Source organism: Wyeomyia smithii, chromosome 3 (genome assembly GCF_029784165.1).
Source record: "Wyeomyia smithii strain HCP4-BCI-WySm-NY-G18 chromosome 3, ASM2978416v1, whole genome shotgun sequence".
Lineage (NCBI taxonomy): Eukaryota > Metazoa > Arthropoda > Insecta > Diptera > Culicidae > Wyeomyia > Wyeomyia smithii.
The window spans coordinates 261220454-261241021 of NC_073696.1; the positions used below are offsets into that span (position 1 = coordinate 261220454).

General features: G+C 38.2%; 1 protein-coding gene across 11 annotated transcripts in view; it reads right to left on the reverse strand.

The window, feature by feature from the left end:
• Window positions 1-20568, reverse strand: part of LOC129732875 (uncharacterized) — a 446464-nt gene that overhangs the window by 279859 nt on the left and 146037 nt on the right. For 10 of the 11 annotated variants that reach the window (XM_055694245.1, XM_055694248.1, XM_055694242.1 and 7 more), the window contains one exon: window positions 7113-7413. The exons of the other annotated variant lie outside the window; for it this stretch is intronic. In XM_055694245.1, coding sequence (XP_055550220.1) covers window positions 7113-7135 — 23 coding nt within the window. In that variant the 5' untranslated portion in view covers window positions 7136-7413. The remainder of the gene's footprint in view (window positions 1-7112; window positions 7414-20568) is intronic. 11 annotated transcript variants of the gene reach the window in all.

The window sequence follows — 20568 nt, forward strand, 5'->3', positions numbered from 1 at the left end:
TGTGATTCGATTATCCGGGAAACTCGATTATCCGGAGTAAATTTTATTTCGATACTCCGGATAATCGAGTCCGATTTGTACTTACTGAATTACACACTAGGCCAAGAATGAAATCCAGCGGAACGAAATTATTAGCGTTCTCAAAATTCATCCAACTGGTTTCCAAACTTCCACAAAGTTTCTTGGCATAGCTAGGACTCCAATTTGAATGCTTAAATTAGTTGGCATTTTTTTGTCTTTTATCTTGACACTGTGGTGTTTAGTTGTTTGTCTTACACGCTAGAGCTTTGCGTCTTTGACAAAGTAATAGATCAATTAATTTTATCACACTAAGTAAAAGATACAAAATTTCTGTCTCTTGAATTTTCTGCGATTTCTGTAAAATATGTCTGAATTTCACTTTTTTGTCATAATGCCATAAGTTCACCCAAATTATTTTTAATAAATTAATTTCGTCCTTTACTGTCGTGTATGAAAGGTTGGTTAGGTTAGGTTTTGACATATGCGCTTTTTGAACTTTTGTGATATATCAATTTGAATACAAGTACACATGAACACTACTATTGTATTGTTACATGAAGTAAAAATGCAAGTGCTATATGTTTATTGTGTGGAAAACATAGGCCAGGACTCTGATACTTTACCTAATCGATTTCAGCAGAGTTTCTCGGTGTAATAAGAGATTCAGTTTGATACATAGTTTAGTTTGCAATTTGGCCGCAAAGGTGGCGCTTTAACGTCAATTTGTTTGCTCACACGTTAGCGCTTTGCAGTTTTCGACAAAATTGCGATATTGAAATATTGAGAAACTTTGTAGAAAAAACAAAATTTGTATCCCTTAAAATTTTGGAAAGATACGAGTTTTCGTATATTTTTTTTTCTTATCACTTGTCAATTTACATAAATGGAAAAAACTATCTTTTCTAACCGAGTAGGGTAGAAGCACCGGTCCTAGCCATAGCACCAGTTTTGGCCATAAGAGAATAAAAATTGATATTTGTGAAACAATATCTTAAATTACTCCTATTTAGAAGTCTCCTATCGCAACTGCTGATAATATTCGACAAAGTTATTACAAACTGTAGCCAATAAGTATGCATATTTTACTATTAATAGTGGAACTAATTATACTTTTCCAAGTTTACTATACAGTCTAACGTTCAGGTAATTTGCAAGTTTTTTCCATAGAGTTTAAGTTTGTCCATTTCTGTAACAAATTTTATTTCCAGCATCAGGCACAACTTACTACAGCACACTAATCCATTCTTGGCCATATGTAAACAAAACCATGGTAATGTTTAGGTAAAACCTGAAATGTACGGAGCTTTTCGGGCTGTTACAAGATATCGCATGAGATACCTATGTGAAATAACAAAAATGGTTTTGGATAAGAAAGATTGTGTTACTACAGCACCGCTATTTGATATAAGGCGATGAGAATGGTATTCTGTCTCACTCTTTCCCAATAGAATCTGTTCTCCATTCGTTCAGATTATTCACAAACTGTAACTTCAGTTGTGTTTACCAAAACCAACGCTTCGCTTAACCTGGTGACTATAGTAAGTAGCACTCGAGTTACCGAGGCTGATGTTAGCAATCAATACGAATCACACCGAGAAACTTTACTGAAGTTTAAAAAACGTTCAAATAGAGTATCACAGTCCTAGCCTATATATTTCATGAAATAAACACATAGCAATTGTATTTTACCTATGGATACCTATGGTTGCATTCAAAATGAAAATTTCAGAGAATGAAGATTTTTCTATGGACAATTTAAAAAAATGACTTACTAATACTAACTGTTTAATAATACTTGGTAATAAAAAGATGACCAGATCACAAAACTGTGTATTTTTGCAAAGTTTGTGTATTAATTCACAAAAAGTAATTTCAAGTTTTCCTTTTTAAATAAATTTCTAATATTTTTTTTTCATAATTTAAAAGAAATTTCGATTTATGTCAGCACAAAACCCGGGACTTCAAGCTTTTGGATTATCTCCAGCACCGAGTATCTCTTACACTCTGCTACAGCGATTTAGAACTTTTGAAGTGACCTAGTTAGGTTATAGGTTTTGTGAGTGTAACATTCGCTCGTACTAGAAATTTTCCAAACACCCCCGAAATCTGAAGTTATGGTCAAAATACAACTTTTTGGACCTCATAACATGTAATTATTTTTAACTCAGTCATTTATCAACTGATTTTCAATATTCAAGCAGTCTAAAAAAAAAACCGATTCTTTATACTATGGCCGTTTGGGAAAGGCGAAAAATAGAACTTTCGACACATATAAGTATGTCTATAGAGTTTATCTATATGTGATGAATAGGTTTAAATAAAATAAGATGATTTTTTTTTCAAATTTTTCCAACTCTTTTCGCAATTTTTCACACTGTTTTGTTATAGACGAGCTTTAATTGCTATAGAATTTGAAAACAAAAAGTGTTATTCACTTCTCAACCAAATTATAACAGATTTTCGTAACAACACCTGTTGTTTCCGTTTGGCACTAAAAATAACTTTCCAAATTCTACAGCATTTGAAGGTCCTTGATTACAAAAATGAGTGAAAATTTGGAAAATAACATAAACCATCTTATTTATTTTAAAACTATTCATTACATATAGGTGAACTCTATAGACATATTTTTATGTTTCGAAAGTTCTTTTTTCCAACTTGCCAGAACGGTCAAAATATAAATGATCGGTTAAAAAATAACCAAGACCTACAACCCACATTAGGTCACTTCAAAAGTTCCTACCTTTTTTCGTTTGCAACACAGTGTTATTAATACAAATATTTTTAAAACCAGAATAGTGTATAGTGTCTTCGACAAAATTATAAATAATAGGTATATCCTTCCAAAAATATGTACTCTGTAAAAAAAAATGAAAAGAAATTGTTTGAAATTCAGTCAACTATTTTCGATTAGCTTACAGTGCGTAATTCTCGTAAGAAAATATTCAAATTCCTTGAAGATGAGTGTTTTGAGATATTTTAATAATAGTTATATTTTTGTGTTTTCTTGAAAAAAATGCTTTTTTCATCCCCCGGTTTTCAATTATTTTTAACAGTACAAATTTTTTCTATGGGAAAAAAATTATTACTATTTTGTTAAAGAAATTATACCGATTAACCAAACCGTTCTGGCTATAAAAATAAAAAATAGCTATCATTCGGCTCGGGAAATGCAAATCGGACTCGTTTATATACAGCCTTCAATTTTATTTACTGTATGTAACACTGGTCAACACAGGTTCACTCCAAAAGCTCAAACCGGAAATAAATGAAAGTTTATAGCTATTCAACCATTCCTGTGAATTTTGGTGTCCCTAGCCATCACAGTTTTTTCAGAGACTTAAAAGAGTTTCCTCGTAAACAAAACGTTAAAGCGACGAACCCGGCGAGCAATTTATAAACGACATTCACACGTAAGTTGGCGCGTTTCGGTAATGGCAAGAAGCACCAAAATTTATAGGAATGGTTGAATAGTTATAATCTTTCAATTATTTCTGGGACCAGTGAAATCGAGGCAAAAAAAATTCTTTTTGTTTTCTTATACATAAATAATTTATTGTTTTTGAATAAATAAGACAAAAATTATTTCAACTAACACCCTTAAAGTGAGAAAATACAATTCTCACGAAAAAATTAAACTTGTAGTTATATATGATGTAATTACAGTCAAACGTGAAGAAAAATTTCGATCAATGTATTCTTTTTTTAAAGATTTTTCAGACATGTTGAGCACATGTTAAAAACCTTTCAAGAGTTTGAGGCAAATTCTTTCCTTTTTCTTTCGTTAGAACCACTGAAGTAACTTGAGCCAAATTTAAGATCATTTGCTTTGTTTTAGTTTTTTTTTTTTTTGGATTCCAGGAGCGTTCTCAAGCAATTTCACTTAATTTGAAAAATTCAAAATTTTGCTCCATCCGTTTTGTGGAGGATTTTTTTTATTATTTTACACGAGTTTTTTTTCTTTTGTACTCAAGGAGCATTTGTTAGCCTTTTTAACTAAATTTTGATCAAAATTCATTTTTACTTATTCAATTTAACTAAAGCGTTTTCATTATTATTTCCATCTTGTTGGCCTTTTAAATTCATTCTTTTTATTCTTTCAAGCCTTTCCAAATATTTTCAGATGTTTCAAACTACATTTCCGAGAGTTTTTATGCATTCTAAATTTACTTTGATTTTTCTCAAGTTTGGTATTTTATTGGTTGAGAGTTACTTCTTCTAGTTATTGGATACTAACTTGAAATCAATTTTTAAGCTGCTCCTTTGTTGTGGAGGTGTTTCACATGGTTTTCTTTTCAAATTAGAATGAATTTCAGCCAAATCAGTTCAAAAGATGCTGAGAAAAACTTACCACAATCCAATAACACCAATAATCACTCGAATATAATACCTTAATCGATTGCATAAATACCCGAACACTTTATCTGTCTCTGAACATCCGAAAAAAATATCACGAAAATTTCGTATTTTTCAACTTTCCAGAGTAGGGTACCCCGTTAAGTTTTTTGAGACTTATTGAAAAACAACTTTCAGCCAGATCTAGTCCATATTTGATTTGGTTTATTTTTTCCTTCAGCTTAATGTTTTAAGTATTTCAGACTGAACTCTGACCGTTTCAATTGTTCTGTTCTTTTTGACACTTTTGGTTATTTTCAGTTGAACTTTTTGGATAGTGCTAACGTGGGAGCTTCAGAATACAACTATGATTGATAAGGACACGTAAAAGAGATCAGACAACAAAGCTTGTGGCTCTTTCTTTATATTATTAAGTAATAGCAAAAACTTTTGTTGCCCGGTCCCGCTTACGTGTCCTTTTCAACCATATTCCTCTCATTTTCGATTTTTTTCTTACCTTCGGTGACTGTTTAGAGTTGATCACTTAAAGTTAAACATGTTTAAGATTATTTTCTTCTCGACTTTTTCCGAAATTCCGGGATGTTTTTCAGAATAAACTACTGTAAGCTTTATTTCTTCCTCTAAGAAACGTTTTATAGTTCATTGAGATTAATTTAAGATAAATTTTTGATAGTAGCTTTCGATCTTTTTCTGACGCTCAATGATTTGGATTATCCTTTCTTGTTTTCCTGGAACTTGTTGAACTGTAATTGAAATTATTTTTTAACTTTCTATTTAAAATAGCTTCAGCCGATTTGCTTCTAAGAGCGTTTAAATATATTTTGAGTTAGATTTGGTGCTTTTGTTTTGTTTTGAATCTTTTCTATTTTTCAGAAAGATGTTATCTTCTCAGCTTCTATAGAAGCTTCTGTATGCCATATTGAACTAACTGTTGAATCCTTTATCATTTTGGTTTCTTATTTGATTTCTTCGAGCGATTATTTTCACAACCTTTTTTGGCTGAATTTTGTTAAGATTCTCTTCATTCATGACTTTCCTGGTCTAATTAGTTTTGGGCTGAAATTAATATTTTCAGTCCTTTGTAGACATTTATTATGTTCAATCACTACTTGAATCACAAAAACCGACTTTTTTCAGTTTTTCTTTGTAAAATTACGTGGACAAAGAGCGGCTCCGGTCATTTCGAAAACGCGTCAGAGGGTTCCACCCACTCCAACGTGAATGATAACCGTACGCCTCCTTCTACTGTTGAATCGGTGGAGACGCTAGGTTAATCATTCGACAGCGTTTTAGGGGGGCGTTGTTTATGGGGAAATTTGGGCTCGAGAGTTATATTCTAGGAAAAAACTTTCTACTACGAAGTTGTGCAATATGATAAAGTGCACATTGAAAGGTACCAAAATTCACAGGCTATAACTATAATAATCCATTTTTTTTATTTTGAACTTTAGGCCCATTTTTTATCTCTTTTGTCAACTAGTGGAAATAGTTCCAAATCGGTTGTTTTGAGGGATAAAAAAAACTTTTTTCAATTATAAAATTACGCAAAATTGACGAGACTACAACATTGCAGAGCATCGTTTAATTCTTTTTGCAAAGTTAAGAAAATTAGATGGTGGATTTCATCTAAAATTTGGGACACCTAATTTGTGATTACAGAAAAATGTGCGCTCTATCCTATTTCACAATATTGTTGAAGAAAGGTTTTCACTGGAATATTACTATCGAGCTTAAGATTTAAATTTTCGCCCAAGCTCGTTCCCTAGAACGGCGTGCAATGGTTATTTGGCGTCTCCATTGATGCAACAAGGGAAGAAGGCGCACGGCTAGCGTTCGCGTTGGAGTGGGTGGAAGCGTTCTCGAAATGACTAAGGGCACCAGAATGCACAACAGGAGTGGTCAAATAGCTATATTTTTTCCAGTTCTAGCTTTAGGACCGTTTTTTTTTTCGCTTTTGTCGACCAGTGTAATAATTTTGTCCATTCAAAAAAATATAAATTGTAGAAAAATTTTGTCTCATATTTTTTCTAAAGAACAAAATTATTGTCTAAAACTTGCCTAAGACGTCTGCTGCTGCTATTAACATTTCAAATTCAAAAGCAAAACAGCAGTCCAAATATGATTGGCAATCTAAGCAAAAAAACAGCTGCATTAAACGAAGCGAATCAAACACCAAACCCTTAAAGCTAAGCATGCATAAAAGGTGCACATCCAAGAAGCTGTGTCCAGAGCTGACTCTCCTTGCTTGGCACGTTTGGCAACTCAAGCACAAAACTGTGAAGGCACAAACACACACACACGTACGAAAGTTTTGTTTTCGTTTCAGCTCAGCAAAAGTATTAGGCTGCAGCTGACACTTTCACCAGCGTAACAAAAAAGCAATAAATCAACAAATCATGTAACCGCAAACTAGAAAAATAAAAAACAAACATTTTCTTGCTGCGCTGATGGCATCCATGCCGCAATGCTAGAGCTATATAGAAATGTACAGTGAAAAAACAACGATAAAAAAAACGAAAGAAAAAGCTTTTCTCATAACCAGAACGCGCATCTGAACCAAACAAAAAAAAGTTAAAGCAACAAACATATGTCTGCAGTGAGTTTTTTTTTTTTTTTTCAATTCAAAATTTGCAAGTTGTAAACTAGCACGTTAGTGAGTGTGTATGAGTATGATACTAAGTGTTTGTGTGAATTTTTTTTAATGGTAACCCTATGAAACTGAAACGCAACAACACCTGTAATGACGCAGTTTTGCCATGGTTCATGTTCTACGGCTGCAGTTCGGATGCAGTTCCGAGCCACACGATAGGTGAACCGGAGTGCCCCACGACAACGGGTCTAGGCCGAAACGGGATTTGTTAATTGCAAACTAGGACCCCCTAAATAGTGTGTGCACGCTAGTGCGTGTGCAGGTTTTATTTCGCTTTCTCTCTCTCTCTCTCGATTTTAGAGCTTTGTTTCCGCTCCGCTTCACTCTCTTTCTCTCTTTTTCTCTCTTTTACTTGGCAGCGGTTGTTCAGCTTTCAGTTTCCCGAACTGCAAGAGAAAAGGATGGATGGTTCAGAAGGGATCAGTTAGGCCGGTGATGAACGACGTGACGTGGACAACCGATGCTAGAACGGTACAGGAGTTGTTAGACTGATACAGTATTCGAGTGTTTGGGAGTAATCAAAAAATACAGTGCTTCGTTACAGGTTGGTTAGGTTTTACTGGTTTGGAAATAGATGAGTATTGAGTTGTTTAAAAGAAAAGTGAAAATATAACACGGATTTATGAGCACATTCAAGAACATCACATATCGGTACGACGGGAAAAGAGTAAATGTTGGAAAGGTTTTTCGAAATAATACACAACTCAATTGGCAATACAATGACAGTAAAAAGTTATATTTGATCAAAAGAAATAATGAAAAACATATCTGCCGTTAAATTAAATTATTATTTCAAAACCAGATAACAGGACCCGAGAAAATTAATAGTCAAAGTCAAACGTGTCAAAAAAATGTCACACAAATATCTTTACTCCAAAAAAAAACAATTCGCAACAGAAGTTCTGGCTGCTTGTTAGTTAATTATAGATTTCGCTTCCGTATCTTTCCATGACAAGTCGCAAATAGTATTCCATTTCTAGAATTTATCACAATTAATACTAGATTTGATGGCTAAAGCAAACATCAAGTTCAGCAGTCTAAAATTACCCTGTAATTTAAAAGTCATTCAAATAAACTTATCTCAGCGGACGTTCCTACGTCAGTCATAGCTTTCATTTTCTGAAACTAGAGAGACGAAAAGATAAACTTCGTCAAGGACCGCAAATCGATCGGCGTTCTTCGAAATACAAACTTTCTATGGGGGATTTGAATCCACCTTCTCAATAAATTGACTTCAGGGCGATATCGAATAGATTAGAAAACTTATCTCTTTTCAAAGAAGCGGTCGAGCTTGCTAAGTATGTTTTCAGAAAATTTCAAAATTTCAGGCGCCATTTTGGATTGAAGAAAAACAAGCACCTCCCCGTAGGTTGGTTACTAATGTTCGGTAATCAGATGACACACCAGACACTTTCATCCTAAGCCGGGTCTCCGTTTTAACCTTCACCGATTGATTCACAGGAGGACATAATCACAACGCTCTCTCATCGCTGTGATGTCCCACACCGCGAAGGGCACAGTTTTCGCTTTCCTTCGTAGCACGCGGCTTGTTACTGAGAGAAAAAAAGAAGAACAAAGTGCGACATCTAAAGAGGAAAATTGAGTCGTCAACTTTCATTACCTCATAAATATTAATGGGCTTAAGCGTGAGGGATTCGTTTCGTCTCATGTCAAGGGGGCGCGCGATCGGTGTCACGCGTGCATGTGGTTGAATGTTTATTAGTTAGCGTATACGTCAAAAGGACTATTTCTGAACGACGAAGTGCTGTTTGTTTTCCGCCGTTTGTAATTTATGTGTCGCATATCATGGTTCAAATCGTTTATTGAAATGCGAAACAAATTTGAATGCGCCGCTTGGGAAGTTTATTAGGTGAAACACTTTGCGTCGCTCCCAAGAGACCATGTGGAACCGTCTTATGTCTGTGAACACGCACACAATGTAGTCTGCGGGGCTACATCCCAGACAAACTTGAGTATCTGTCCTAACAGGCTTACTGATTGTGGAAAAATATCTAAAACAATATAGGAGTTTTTTTTTTTTTGATTACAAGTTATTGCCAGCTTTTGTAGAGATGTTTTGGAAAGGTATACAATTACTTGATTGAGATCAACTTTTGCGTAGCCAAAAGCAATTTATTTCTATACTGGTGATGCTTGTTCAAAAAAGAGGTCGCCATGAAATTCAGAAGGTGAATGCAGTGAATTTTATTCCTGGCGATTTTTTGGCTCATGGCAATTTTTCGGTCTAGTGACTACGTGAGTTAGCTGTTTGTCAAAAACAAGCTCTTTAGTTATTGTAGCATTTAGTATGAAAGAAAAAATGTAAGGATAGACTTGAGAATCTCTTCTTTGCCTAGAACATTTGTCAACGAAACGTATAATACTAGCGAGATTAGCACCTATGACCACCCATTTCAATACTGAAGAAACTAAATTAATGTTATTTTAAGATCATATCATTTATAAAAGCATCGGTTTTGGCCATACTAGTAAATGAAAATTATTCAATCCTATTTTAAAATCGTCTGTTTCAAGATTCAAAAAAACCATCACGGAGCCATTATTGGGAACATATCAACGTAATTTCATGTTTTATATTCCCTTACCAAACTGGTTTTGGAATGCATTCTCCAAGCAAGATTTAGAGAAGCTATATTCTTAGAAAAGCTTTGTTTTTAGAGAAAAAAATGTAATAAGGAAAATTGCATTCTATCCCATAACACATTAAAGTAATAAGATTACACTTGTCGACAAGAATGAAAATGTTCTAGAGCTCAAGCTGAAAAAAATCAAAGAATATAGCTTTTTAACCAGAACCGTGAATTTTAATGCCATAAGCCCTAAGTCGAATTTTGCGACCTTTTGACGCACTTCAGAGGCGCCTAGGGGCACAATAATTCATTGAAATTGGTAGAAAAATTATATTCTTTTTTTCTCAGTTCGAGCTCTAGTGCAAAACGTGTGTTGTCCAGTGTTATCTACGAAACATTGAATGCAGTTACATTTGTTAGAGCTATCTTTTCGGACCTCTAACACAGTGACTACAGTATGTACTCGAGTTATCGAGGTTGACGTTGGACAATAATTCTGATTTCAGGAAAACATTTTGAAAAAGCCGAACACCAACAAATATGGACATTCTGGAACCGGTATAATATCTAGAGCTCGGACATCGGTACCAAAATTTAAAATGGCTAAAGATGCAATTTTAGCATGTGCTTCTAGATTTTCAAACCTGGGCACATGAGACAAAAAAGTTATTCACAAAAAGTAACAAAACTTGCACCCTCCTTATTTTTATACCTCATAGCTAACCACCTGGAGACTGGCAGTTAGCTACCACTTTTGTGTTGATGGTTGACCTGCCACCATATTATAGCTCCAGGACTATCTAAGAGGCGGCTGAACAAACCGTACTCCAGATGTCCGGGTCTTGCGTCGCCTAGCGTACCTAGCGCTTTGGACTACATTGGTTCACCATGCCTAAGTGTAGACGAAACCACGCTCGCTGGCAAGAAGTTTCCGCTTGCTTCCATACACCGCTGAGCTATTGGACATCATTCGAGATAGTGCTGCAATAGCTGTTGAGGCCCTCTTCAGATATATTTCACATGGCTCTTAAACGTGAGCTTATCGTCAACCAAACCTCCAAGACCTTCAAAGATCGCTTTGAGGTTACGTTGTAATCTTCGACTCTGACCTCCACCTGTTGCTCTGATTTGTGGCTATACTCAACTGTATTCTCCCTCCTTTGGTGTGCTGACTACAATTTCCTGGAGTGCATCCAGTCCTCGACCTTGCGAATGCAGTGCGTGGCCATCCACCAGTATACCGGTGACTTTTCATTTCGTAGCTTGCGAATCGTAGCCATGATGGCGTAACACGCCCGCGGTAGTGTGGTAACTACTTAGTCAGCACTCAGGCAGAGCTCTTTTTTTATTGCCTCTCCAAATTCCTCAGTATCGGAATGCGATGTATTCCACCCGCTGACAGTTGAAGTTGAGGTCTACACTATAGCAAACCACCTGATGTTCGCTATTTATGTATCATCTACCCTCCAGTTCAAGATCAGTCCTGGGCTACAGAACATTACGTACTTTTGGTTCCAACGTTGGACAGATCTGAGTTGAACTTTGCCAAAGCTTCCAACAGGATCTGACACCTTTGGTTTGAAGAGCGACTTCTCCACTGGCTGTTGAGTGTTGGAGTCACTCGCCACCATCAACGGTGTTAGGCCCGTCAGCTCCATGGTTACGAGGTCGACCATCTGAACGAATCTTTCGATAGACCAACGTGACGGAGCGTAACGACTGCAGTAGAACACTTCGTTCAGCTTGGCAACCGTACGTGGCCTGCACCAGACTTTATGCACCTGAAGCAAACGTCCGGTTTCTGGAGTATACCCAGGGGGAATGCTGACCAACCTCAACCCTCTAGGACCCAAAACCGCCTTTAGATGGGCTCCAGTGAACTTACTATAAATCTTAGTTAAACACTTGAAACATGTTTATGAAGATTCAAAAAGATTTTACCAAAGCCCGTCTAAAGGATGGCTTGGGTACTAGTGGGTTGAGTTTGGCTGTTTTCAGGGTAGGGTTAGCATCTACCGATGCTAGTCAAAAAGTGGCCACCCTGATTTCCGTTGGATTCTTTCCGAGGCGAGTTGACTCAGTAGCTAGCTCCACTAGCTAGCTTTTGCGATATAATTGGTCAGTGGTTGAATGCAAATGTACCGCTAGCGAAGCGTCCCAACATCTCTGCTTGGAGCACGCGTCGATTGTATGAATTAAAACGGCTTCGAAACAATGCCCAGCGTAAATTTCGCCGTTTGAAAACGCAGGTAGCGAGACATAATTTCAAAAGCACCAGTGACGAATACCGCCGTCTTAACAGAGAATTATACAAATCCTACGTCTTACGTGTACAGACAGACCTTAGGAGAAACCCCAAAGGATTTTGGAATTTTGTCAACTCCAAACGAAAATGTTCATCGGTGCCTGTAAATGTTCGCTTGGATGACTTAGACGCGACTTCAGAATCGGAATCGTGTGAGCTTTTTGCAACTTTTTTCGCATCAGTGTTTGCTGATAGAGTTGCCTCCGATGCCGAGGCGGATATTGCGGCGGCTGATGTTCCGGCCGATTTGATTGATTTGACAACATTTGAAATTACCACTGACTTGATAATGGATGCCGCAAAGAAACTTAAGCGATCTTATACTCCGGGGCCCGATGGCATCCCCGCTATAGTTTTAAGCCGTTGTGCTAATGCGCTAGTAAACCCACTTCGCTGCATTTTCAACAAGTTGTTCGAGTAACGGAAATTCCCCGAGATATGGAAACAATCTTTTATGCTCCCAATTCTAAAATCTGGTGATCGTAAAAATGTCAGAAATTATCGAGGCATAACTAGTCTCTCAGCTGGTTCTGAGTTGTTCGAGTATATTGTTAGTAACGTAATACTCCATTCCACTAAGAATCACATCTCTACCGCGCAACATGGTTTCATGCCGGACCGCTCAGTTCATAGTAACTTACTGGAATTTACTTCGATGTGCATTGCACATATCGAACAAAAAGCGCAAGTTGATGCCATCTACACTGATTTGAAGGCAGCATTCGATCGTATTGACCATAACATACTTTTGCGTAAAATGTCACGGCTTGGAGCTTCGCGTTCACTTGTGGAATGGTTGAGTTCGTATTTATGTGGAAGGATACTGCGTGTGAAACTTCGTTCTTGTGTCTCGTCGCAATTCACTAATAAATCGAGAGTTCCGCAAGGTAGTAATTTGGGGCCTCTGCTTTTCGCTATATTCCTCAATGATGCAATGCTACGGTTAGTTGGTGTTGTCTGTAGGTTGGTATATGCGGATGATCTAAAGCTTTATCTGGTAGTTCGTACAATCGACGATTGTCGTCGTTTGCAGCATTTGCTGAATATATTCGTCGAGTGGTGCCATAATAACTGGCTGATAATTAGTATTGGAAAATGTGAGGTAATGACATTCCACCGCATTTTAAATCCGATCATATTCGGATACCGCATTGATGGATTTGAGCTGAGAAGAGTAGACCGTGTTTGCGACCTTGGTATTCTGCTCGACTCTAAACTCACATTCCACCTACATCATGCCATCTTAATTTCAAAAGCGAGTCGACAGCTGGGATTCATTGCAAAAATTGGCCGTGACTTCAAAGACCCTCACTGCTTCAAAGCCTTATACTGCTCTCTAGTACGACCACTTCTTGAAAATTGTAGCTCGATCTGGTACCCTCATCAGTTAACTTGGTGTCTACGGATCGAACGTGTTCAGAAGAGATTTGTCCGACTGGCATTACGTGACCTTCCCTGGCGTGATCCGGAAAATCTTCCTTCGTATCCTGACCGCTGTCGATTACTTGGCCTCGACACGCTCGAACGACGTCGCAAAATCCAGCAAGCTGCATCTGTTGCCAAAATATTGAATGGCGAAATAGATTCGCCAACGCTCTTGTTCCAGCTAAACTTCCGTGCTTCTCAACGTTCCTTACGTTCAACTGGCCTACTACAAACCGCATTCCATCGGACGTCGTTTGGATTTAACGAGCCTTTAACCGCTGCAATCAGGAGCTTCTCAAGCATAGAAGATTTGTTTGAGTTTGGCGAACCATCCCGCAAGTTTGTGAATAAGCTGAAAATTTCGAATATTTTGTAAACTTGACACTATTTTTTTTTATTTATTAAGACTACATACTGTCAGATAAATTATTGAATAAAATTAAAATAAAATTAAAATTAAATCTATGGTGCCCGAAGCAGGAGCAGACTTAACCCTTCTGGTCACTGCCGATATTTCGCCTGTTCACCAAGAATAATAATCACGATAATCACATCGGGCTGTTCGCACGCAGCGGCCACTCTCGACCTAGTGTCCATCGACTCGAAAGCGAATCAAAACATGATACTTTCTCCCAAATTTAGTTCAAAATTTTCTTTCAATGGAACACCACCGCTAATTTCTGCGAATAAATAACACCAGTGAGCGCAACTGTTTGTGTATTGCCATCTATTGAAGAATTCTAGAAACTATCGATAGTGATTGAGTCGCATCTGCACTAGATATTGTTTCGTGGCTATGAGTATTACAGTGGTTCATCGTTATATGGAAAAGTTGGAACTTGATAAAACAGAGCCAGAATAAAATTTTATCGGTTCCATTTAAGGCCTCAAAAATCCTAAGCTTATCGGAAGTCGACTACTAGTGATGATTTGACGTTTAAATTCAAATTTATATTCAAGTTCATGCTCAAGTTTAAGTTCGAGTTGATGTTCGAGTTCAACTTGATGCTCAAGTTCAACTTCAAATTAATGTTCGAGATGATGTATAAGATTATGATCGAGTTTAAGCTGATGTTCAAGTTCAACTTGATCGTCAAGTTCAAGTCGATGCACGAATGTTCAATTTCAAGATTAAGGTCAAGTTCAAGTTAATGTTCAAGTGGAAATTTAAATTGATATTCAACATCAAATTGATGTTCAAGTTGATGTTTAAGTCCAAATCCAAGTCAAATTTACAATCAAAGCCACAATCAAAGTCAACAACAAAATCAAAATCAAATTCAAAGTCAGAGTTCAAATCCAAGTCCAAGTCCAAGTACAAGTCCAAGTCCAAGTCCAAGTCCAAGTCCAAGTCCAAGTTCAAGTCCAAGTCCAAGTCCAAGTCCAAGTCCAAGTCCAAGTCCAAGTCCAAGTCCAAGTCCAAGTCCAAGTCCAAGTCCAAGTCCAAGTCCAAGTCCAAGTCCAAGTCCAAGTCCAAGTCCAAGTCCAAGTCCAAGTCCAAGTCCAAGTCCAAGTCCAAGTCCAAGTCCAAGTCCAAGTCCAAGTCCAAGTCCAAGTCCAAGTCCAAGTCCAAGTCCAAGTCCAAGTCCAAGTCCAAGTCCAAGTCCAAGTCCAAGTCCAAGTCCAAGTCCAAGTCCAAGTCCAAGTCCAAGTCCAAGTCCAAGTCCAAGTCCAAGTCCAAGTCCAAGTCCAAGTCCAAGTCCAAGTCCACGTCCAAGTCCAAGTCCAAGTCCAAGTCCAAGTCCAAGTCCAAGTCCAAGTCCAAGTCCAAGTCCAAGTCCAAGTCCAAGTCCAAGTCCAAGTCCAAGTCCAAGTCCAAGTCCAAGTCCAAGTCCAAGTCCAAGTCCAAGTCCAAGTCCAAGTCCAAGTCCAAGTCCAAGTCCAAGTCCAAGTCCAAGTCCAAGTCCAAGTCCAAGTCCAAGTCCAAGTCCAAGTCCAAGTCCAAGTCCAAGTCCAAGTCCAAGTCCAAGTCCAAGTCCAAGTCCAAGTCCAAGTCCAAGTCAAAGTCCAACTCCAAGTCCAAGTCCATGTCCAAGTCCAAGTCCAAGTCCAAGTCCAAGTCCGAGTCCAAGTCCAAGTCCAAGTCCAAGTCCAAGTCCAAGTCCAAGTCCAAGTCCAAGTCCAAGTCCAAGTCCAAGTCCAAGTCCAAGTCCAAATCCAAGTCCAAGTCCAAGTGCAAGTCCAAGTCCAGCTCCAAGTCCAAATTCAAGTCGACGAAAGCCTTGTTTTCTTTTATTCATGGTCCAGGTTGCATATTCAATTTTGGGATACTTTTTCGTCGCGTGCCGATAGCTCGTTTCACAAATACAATTGAGAGAAACGATGTATGACAAACTTGTAGTCCTTAAGTAGTACTGGAAATTTGTCGAATAGTGCAATACTCTGCCTCTTATGCCTGAAGCGTGAGAGCCCACATTCAGTGAAATATTCAGTCAAAATTCGCGGAGAACCGCGAAGGCTGAATATCTCACACTTTAGGTATAAGAGTTTGAGTATTGTTTTCTCTACAAACTTGTATCATTACCTAAGGACTTCAAGTTTTTCCAACATCATGTTTCGAAATTGTACTTGTGGAACGAGTTATCGGTACGCGGCCATTTGAATTGAATTGACACCCCAATATTGTTTATGGTTATAGGCAATTTTTAGAGATGAACTAATTCATTATTTTTGGAGAAAATTAGTCGAAGTATTCAATCAATTTGAAACAGTTTGCCAGATATCTTCTTTTTTCATTTGAGAAACCAAATTGCATTTTTCAGCAAATTTCCGTTTTTCGATTTTCTTTTTACATCCCTATGTAGCGGGACATCCTGAGAGACGTAGTTCTACGTCAAAATCTGAGATTTATTTTTTATTCTCGCTTATTTTCCGTCGTTCTAGTTCCGCCACTGTTGTGGTCAATCACCGACGCCCAGGGAGACCGACTCCACACCCAGGACCCTAACTCACGACCCGTTTATTAACGGACCGGCGCCAACGGCTTTACTTCCTCAATCTGAGATGACTGGTTTTTAAATCACTTTTTGTTTTAAAACTCTGTGTTTTTCACAGTATAGAATCTCGAGCTCAATTTTTTTTCTTTTTTCAAAATTCAGACAGTTTTAGGCGTCGTACACAAATTACGTAACGCATGAAGGGGGGGAGGGGGGTTAAGTCTGCGTTACTTATTGTTACATGGGGGGAGCGGGGTAGTTGAAACCGTTACGTAACTGTGATGTTTGCTCAAAATTAGAAACCTTCTTGAGATTGTTTGAAATGAGAATGCAATGTTTTCAGTACAATGGAAAGGCTTTTCAACTTTTTTTTCTTTGAAATTTCAAGTATACAAACTCGTTATATTTTTGAACGGTATTATGTTACAACAATAATTGTTCATGCTTAATTCTAATTTAATTTTCGACCTGTAATAAAATACTATGTATTTTTCGTGTTGATAAGAATCACCCATACCAAAACAAAGCCCTGAGCTTGAATTTTCAACTGAAAAAATAAATCCTCCTTCCTATTACTGTAATGAAAAGAATACAGTGAATAGTATAATGCTCAGTTATTGGATTCCTATTCACGAATTAAATAAAGGTATTTGTTCAACAGTATTACATTGATATTGAATCATCTGCATTGTAAGCAAAAAACAAGCTTCCATTGTTACCCGCTTTCCCTCCACCCAATGCATAATCAACCGAAATAATCTTTGCGTTCCACATACAACAGGTACGTGCTTTTCTACCACTGTACCGCGGGTCCTGTTTACATTTAAAAGTGAACCGAAAGCCTCACCCAAACCTGCCAGCCCCCGCGATAGCATCCGTCGAGTCGGTTACGGATAATAGAGATGGAACAAAAGAGACAACAAATTCATTCGCGTTCAGCGGATTGTTCGTACTAATCGAACTTAATCGAACAATTGCGAGGTCTCACGGCAGCTAGTGATGATGTTGATCTGTTGACCTATTGTTGGAAAAATGTTCACAGAGCAAGTAAAATAGGAGAGGAAAAAAAATACCAAGCGCCGATGATAATTAAACACGGTAGCTGTGATGTTGTTGTTTGTTGTGTTTTGTGTAGCCACAATGCAATTTCCTGAATTATTTCTCTGTTCTCAGCAGCGGTGGAATTAAGCCAAACCATAGCCAGTTTTTTTACCGTTTATTAGGGTTTATTGTGAAGCTTCTATCCTGTCGATGCTTCTAAGTTTGTCAATTATGCAGAAAGTCTCATAGATTGAAGACTTGAAAAAAATTCTCCTCTGTCAGAAGAAGTAAAAAACAATATCCATAAAGCTTTTGCTTTTTGGCTCTGCTATGGGCTTACGATTAAACCACCGTTCGCTCTTGATGTCAACCCTCGTCAGAATTCATTGAAATAAAAAAAAGCTTACCTGGCGGCAGAAGGCATTCGAGGGGAAAAATAATAACTCCATCCTGTCCGGTAGCACCGCGATGGAATGCGACGGCTTAGTAATACAGCATAAAAAAGGCCAGTCTGACTGTTCAAGCCGCACGCTCTCGTATCGTATCGTACTTGCCTTCCCACAAACCACGTCAAATGCATTTGCCGAAGGAGGATCCTAGCAAAACCAGCAACCAACCGCGCGCACAAAAGGACTGCGTATCACGGCTATGCTCAGTGTGGTACCAACAACTTGTTAGACAAAGCCACAAGTGAGTGTAGAATGTTCAAGGAGCCACAATCACTAATGAAATGATTTACGAGTAGGAGAGATTGCTATCGACCGGCTGTGCTGCGATAATTTATCTCACCGACAGCGTGGCGAAAGCCTGTGAAACTGGGCCAGTGGGAAAATGGTTCCATCGGGTGGTGAGGGACGGATGCTGCGGAACGTTGAAACAATTCACAAAGGTCAGTACAGCTGTGCGTAGCATCCGGTGTTGGTTTGCTGTAAAGCACAAACACACGGATACGCTTACTGCTAGCTGGGGAAAGTTTTTCTTTGTTTCTCCGGCGCCTATCGGATTGTGGCCAGAGAGTGGAAAGTCGAAGCAGGAGAACAAAAAGAAAAACAATTAGACCGTTCGGAGGTTTGAGCCAATTTATCGGACAGTCTGTCCTAGGACTGTTCGAGCAGATGGAGTAATTTCGCAGCACTCAACTGTTCTCGGAAATATTCAGTCCATAAATCATGTCTACGCAGCTGTAGTATTTAGTAAAATTCACTCCAAAGAATCTCAGAAATTAGAATGGACAGTACCGAGTCGGGATACAATTATTTTCGGTTGTATGATTGATAAATTACGGGGCAAAACCGGCAGAAAGCGTCACAAATTATAATGTAATTAGTAAACCGCGAGGTGCGGGATCAAAATGGAACATAATTGATTGCATTTCTTGATTATATTCGCTCCGTATGCCTTACAGGGTTTACGACTAATTCTATATTTGTGCGACGGAAGAGGACATTGTTACACGTCGCAGATCGATTAGCGTTACCGCAACACTTGAATGGTAATTAATGATTGATTGATTGATAATGAATGGAAAGCTTGCTTCTCCGAAAGGGACACAACATATTTACTTTGCGATAATTCTCTTTTGAAGAGAGAAAATAAATTTGTATCAACTACACTAAGGTCGCTTTTACGCGTTTTTTGCGCGGGTTTCTTTTTACGCGGATTCCGGAATTTAGGGGTTTTTTTTTTTAAGCGGATTCCGGAATTTACGCGGTATTTTTTTTTTTGCGCGGATTTCAGTTTCCCTTGACTCGGAATGCAGAATTAACGCTGGTTTTTTTACGCGGATTCCGGAATTTACGTGGTCTTTGTAATCAAGTTTTGGAGGAATAAAAGATTGCGATTCTAAATAGTTTTAATGTTTAATAAAATCCTATTATTCGTCGATTTATTTAGAGTCACTTTGTTGTAAGTGATAAATCACCATGCGTCTCCGTTGAACGACAAGCAAAAGGCAACGCATGATGATTATTAGGTTGCAGAACCGAGAAATAAAAAAGTCACGTATCTACGGATTCATAGATTAAGTATAATTAAACATAGGACAATTCATAAATTAGCTGAAAACAAAATTTGATTGATCAATCTAGCAGTACAGCCCGGCTTTTCTCATCATTATAATCGGATAATCCTTTCTGTTCCACTTCAAGATAAGTAAAAATAGTGCCCATTCAACAGTTTCTCGTGAATTTCACAATAATAGGAATGAATAACGGTTTTCGTTAGATTGCTGAACCTACGTCTCCCTCCAATATTTGTTTCCCCATCCAACAGCGGAAATTCGGCAGCTTAAATAAGCCACAAACCTTTTTCGAAACCTGGATGAAATTTCTATTATTGCTTCAAAAAGTCTTCTACCCGGATTGGCGTGTCCAGTGCTGCTGCTATTGTCGCTCGCCCTAGCCTACCCCGGGTTGCTACCACCTGAGCGTGCGGTAAAAATTGGGTCGATATAGAATTTTAAGGGATAATCTCGGACAAAATATACCGCTCGATTCCGATCTGTCGTCTGCGTCAATGGGTTTTACTAGGGACTTATCTTCTTTATGTTTCGCTCGGCTATCAGCTATCACGAGGAATTAGTGAGGCAGTGGGGCAGAGCAGCTGCCCACCCGGCCGCAGGATTGTGGTGAAAATAAAACCCATATAACTTTCATTTTCAGCTACTTCGGTCGGATCGGGTGCGGTCAGTCAGTACGCACGGTCGCACCGCATGACTTTGCCAGCGTTTCTTCCACTGAAGCGTTACCGCCTAGTCAGTAACAGCAGAGAACCATTTTGCACGCCTCACGGCCCAAGTAAATATCAATTTTTGAGCTGGCTACAGCAATCTGCGGTGTCAATAGAATAAATTCTATTTAGTCAGTGCTCAAGCTTCGGGTAGAAAGGAGCGGACATCAAACCGCAAAGTGACGAACCTGCCAACCTGTCTGCGGTTTAGCTTCTCCGATTCGATTACTATCAGGGTTAGAATCGGCCCGAAGCTAAAGTAATCATAAAGTGATTTTTGTAACCGGAATTTTATTTTGGACACCTTTATGAAAATGTAAATTTAGTATTTTTTTTTTGAATCATAAAAACATTTGGGTTAAATTTAGCATCACAACACGTAACACGCCATAACACGCAAGTCGTTTCTATTCTGCAACACAAAACATACACTGCAGTCTACGCTAAGCCTGAAAGCAATCAGTTCAGAGCTATCAAAGGAAATTAAATGCTTCCTTTGATTTCCACCTTGATCAC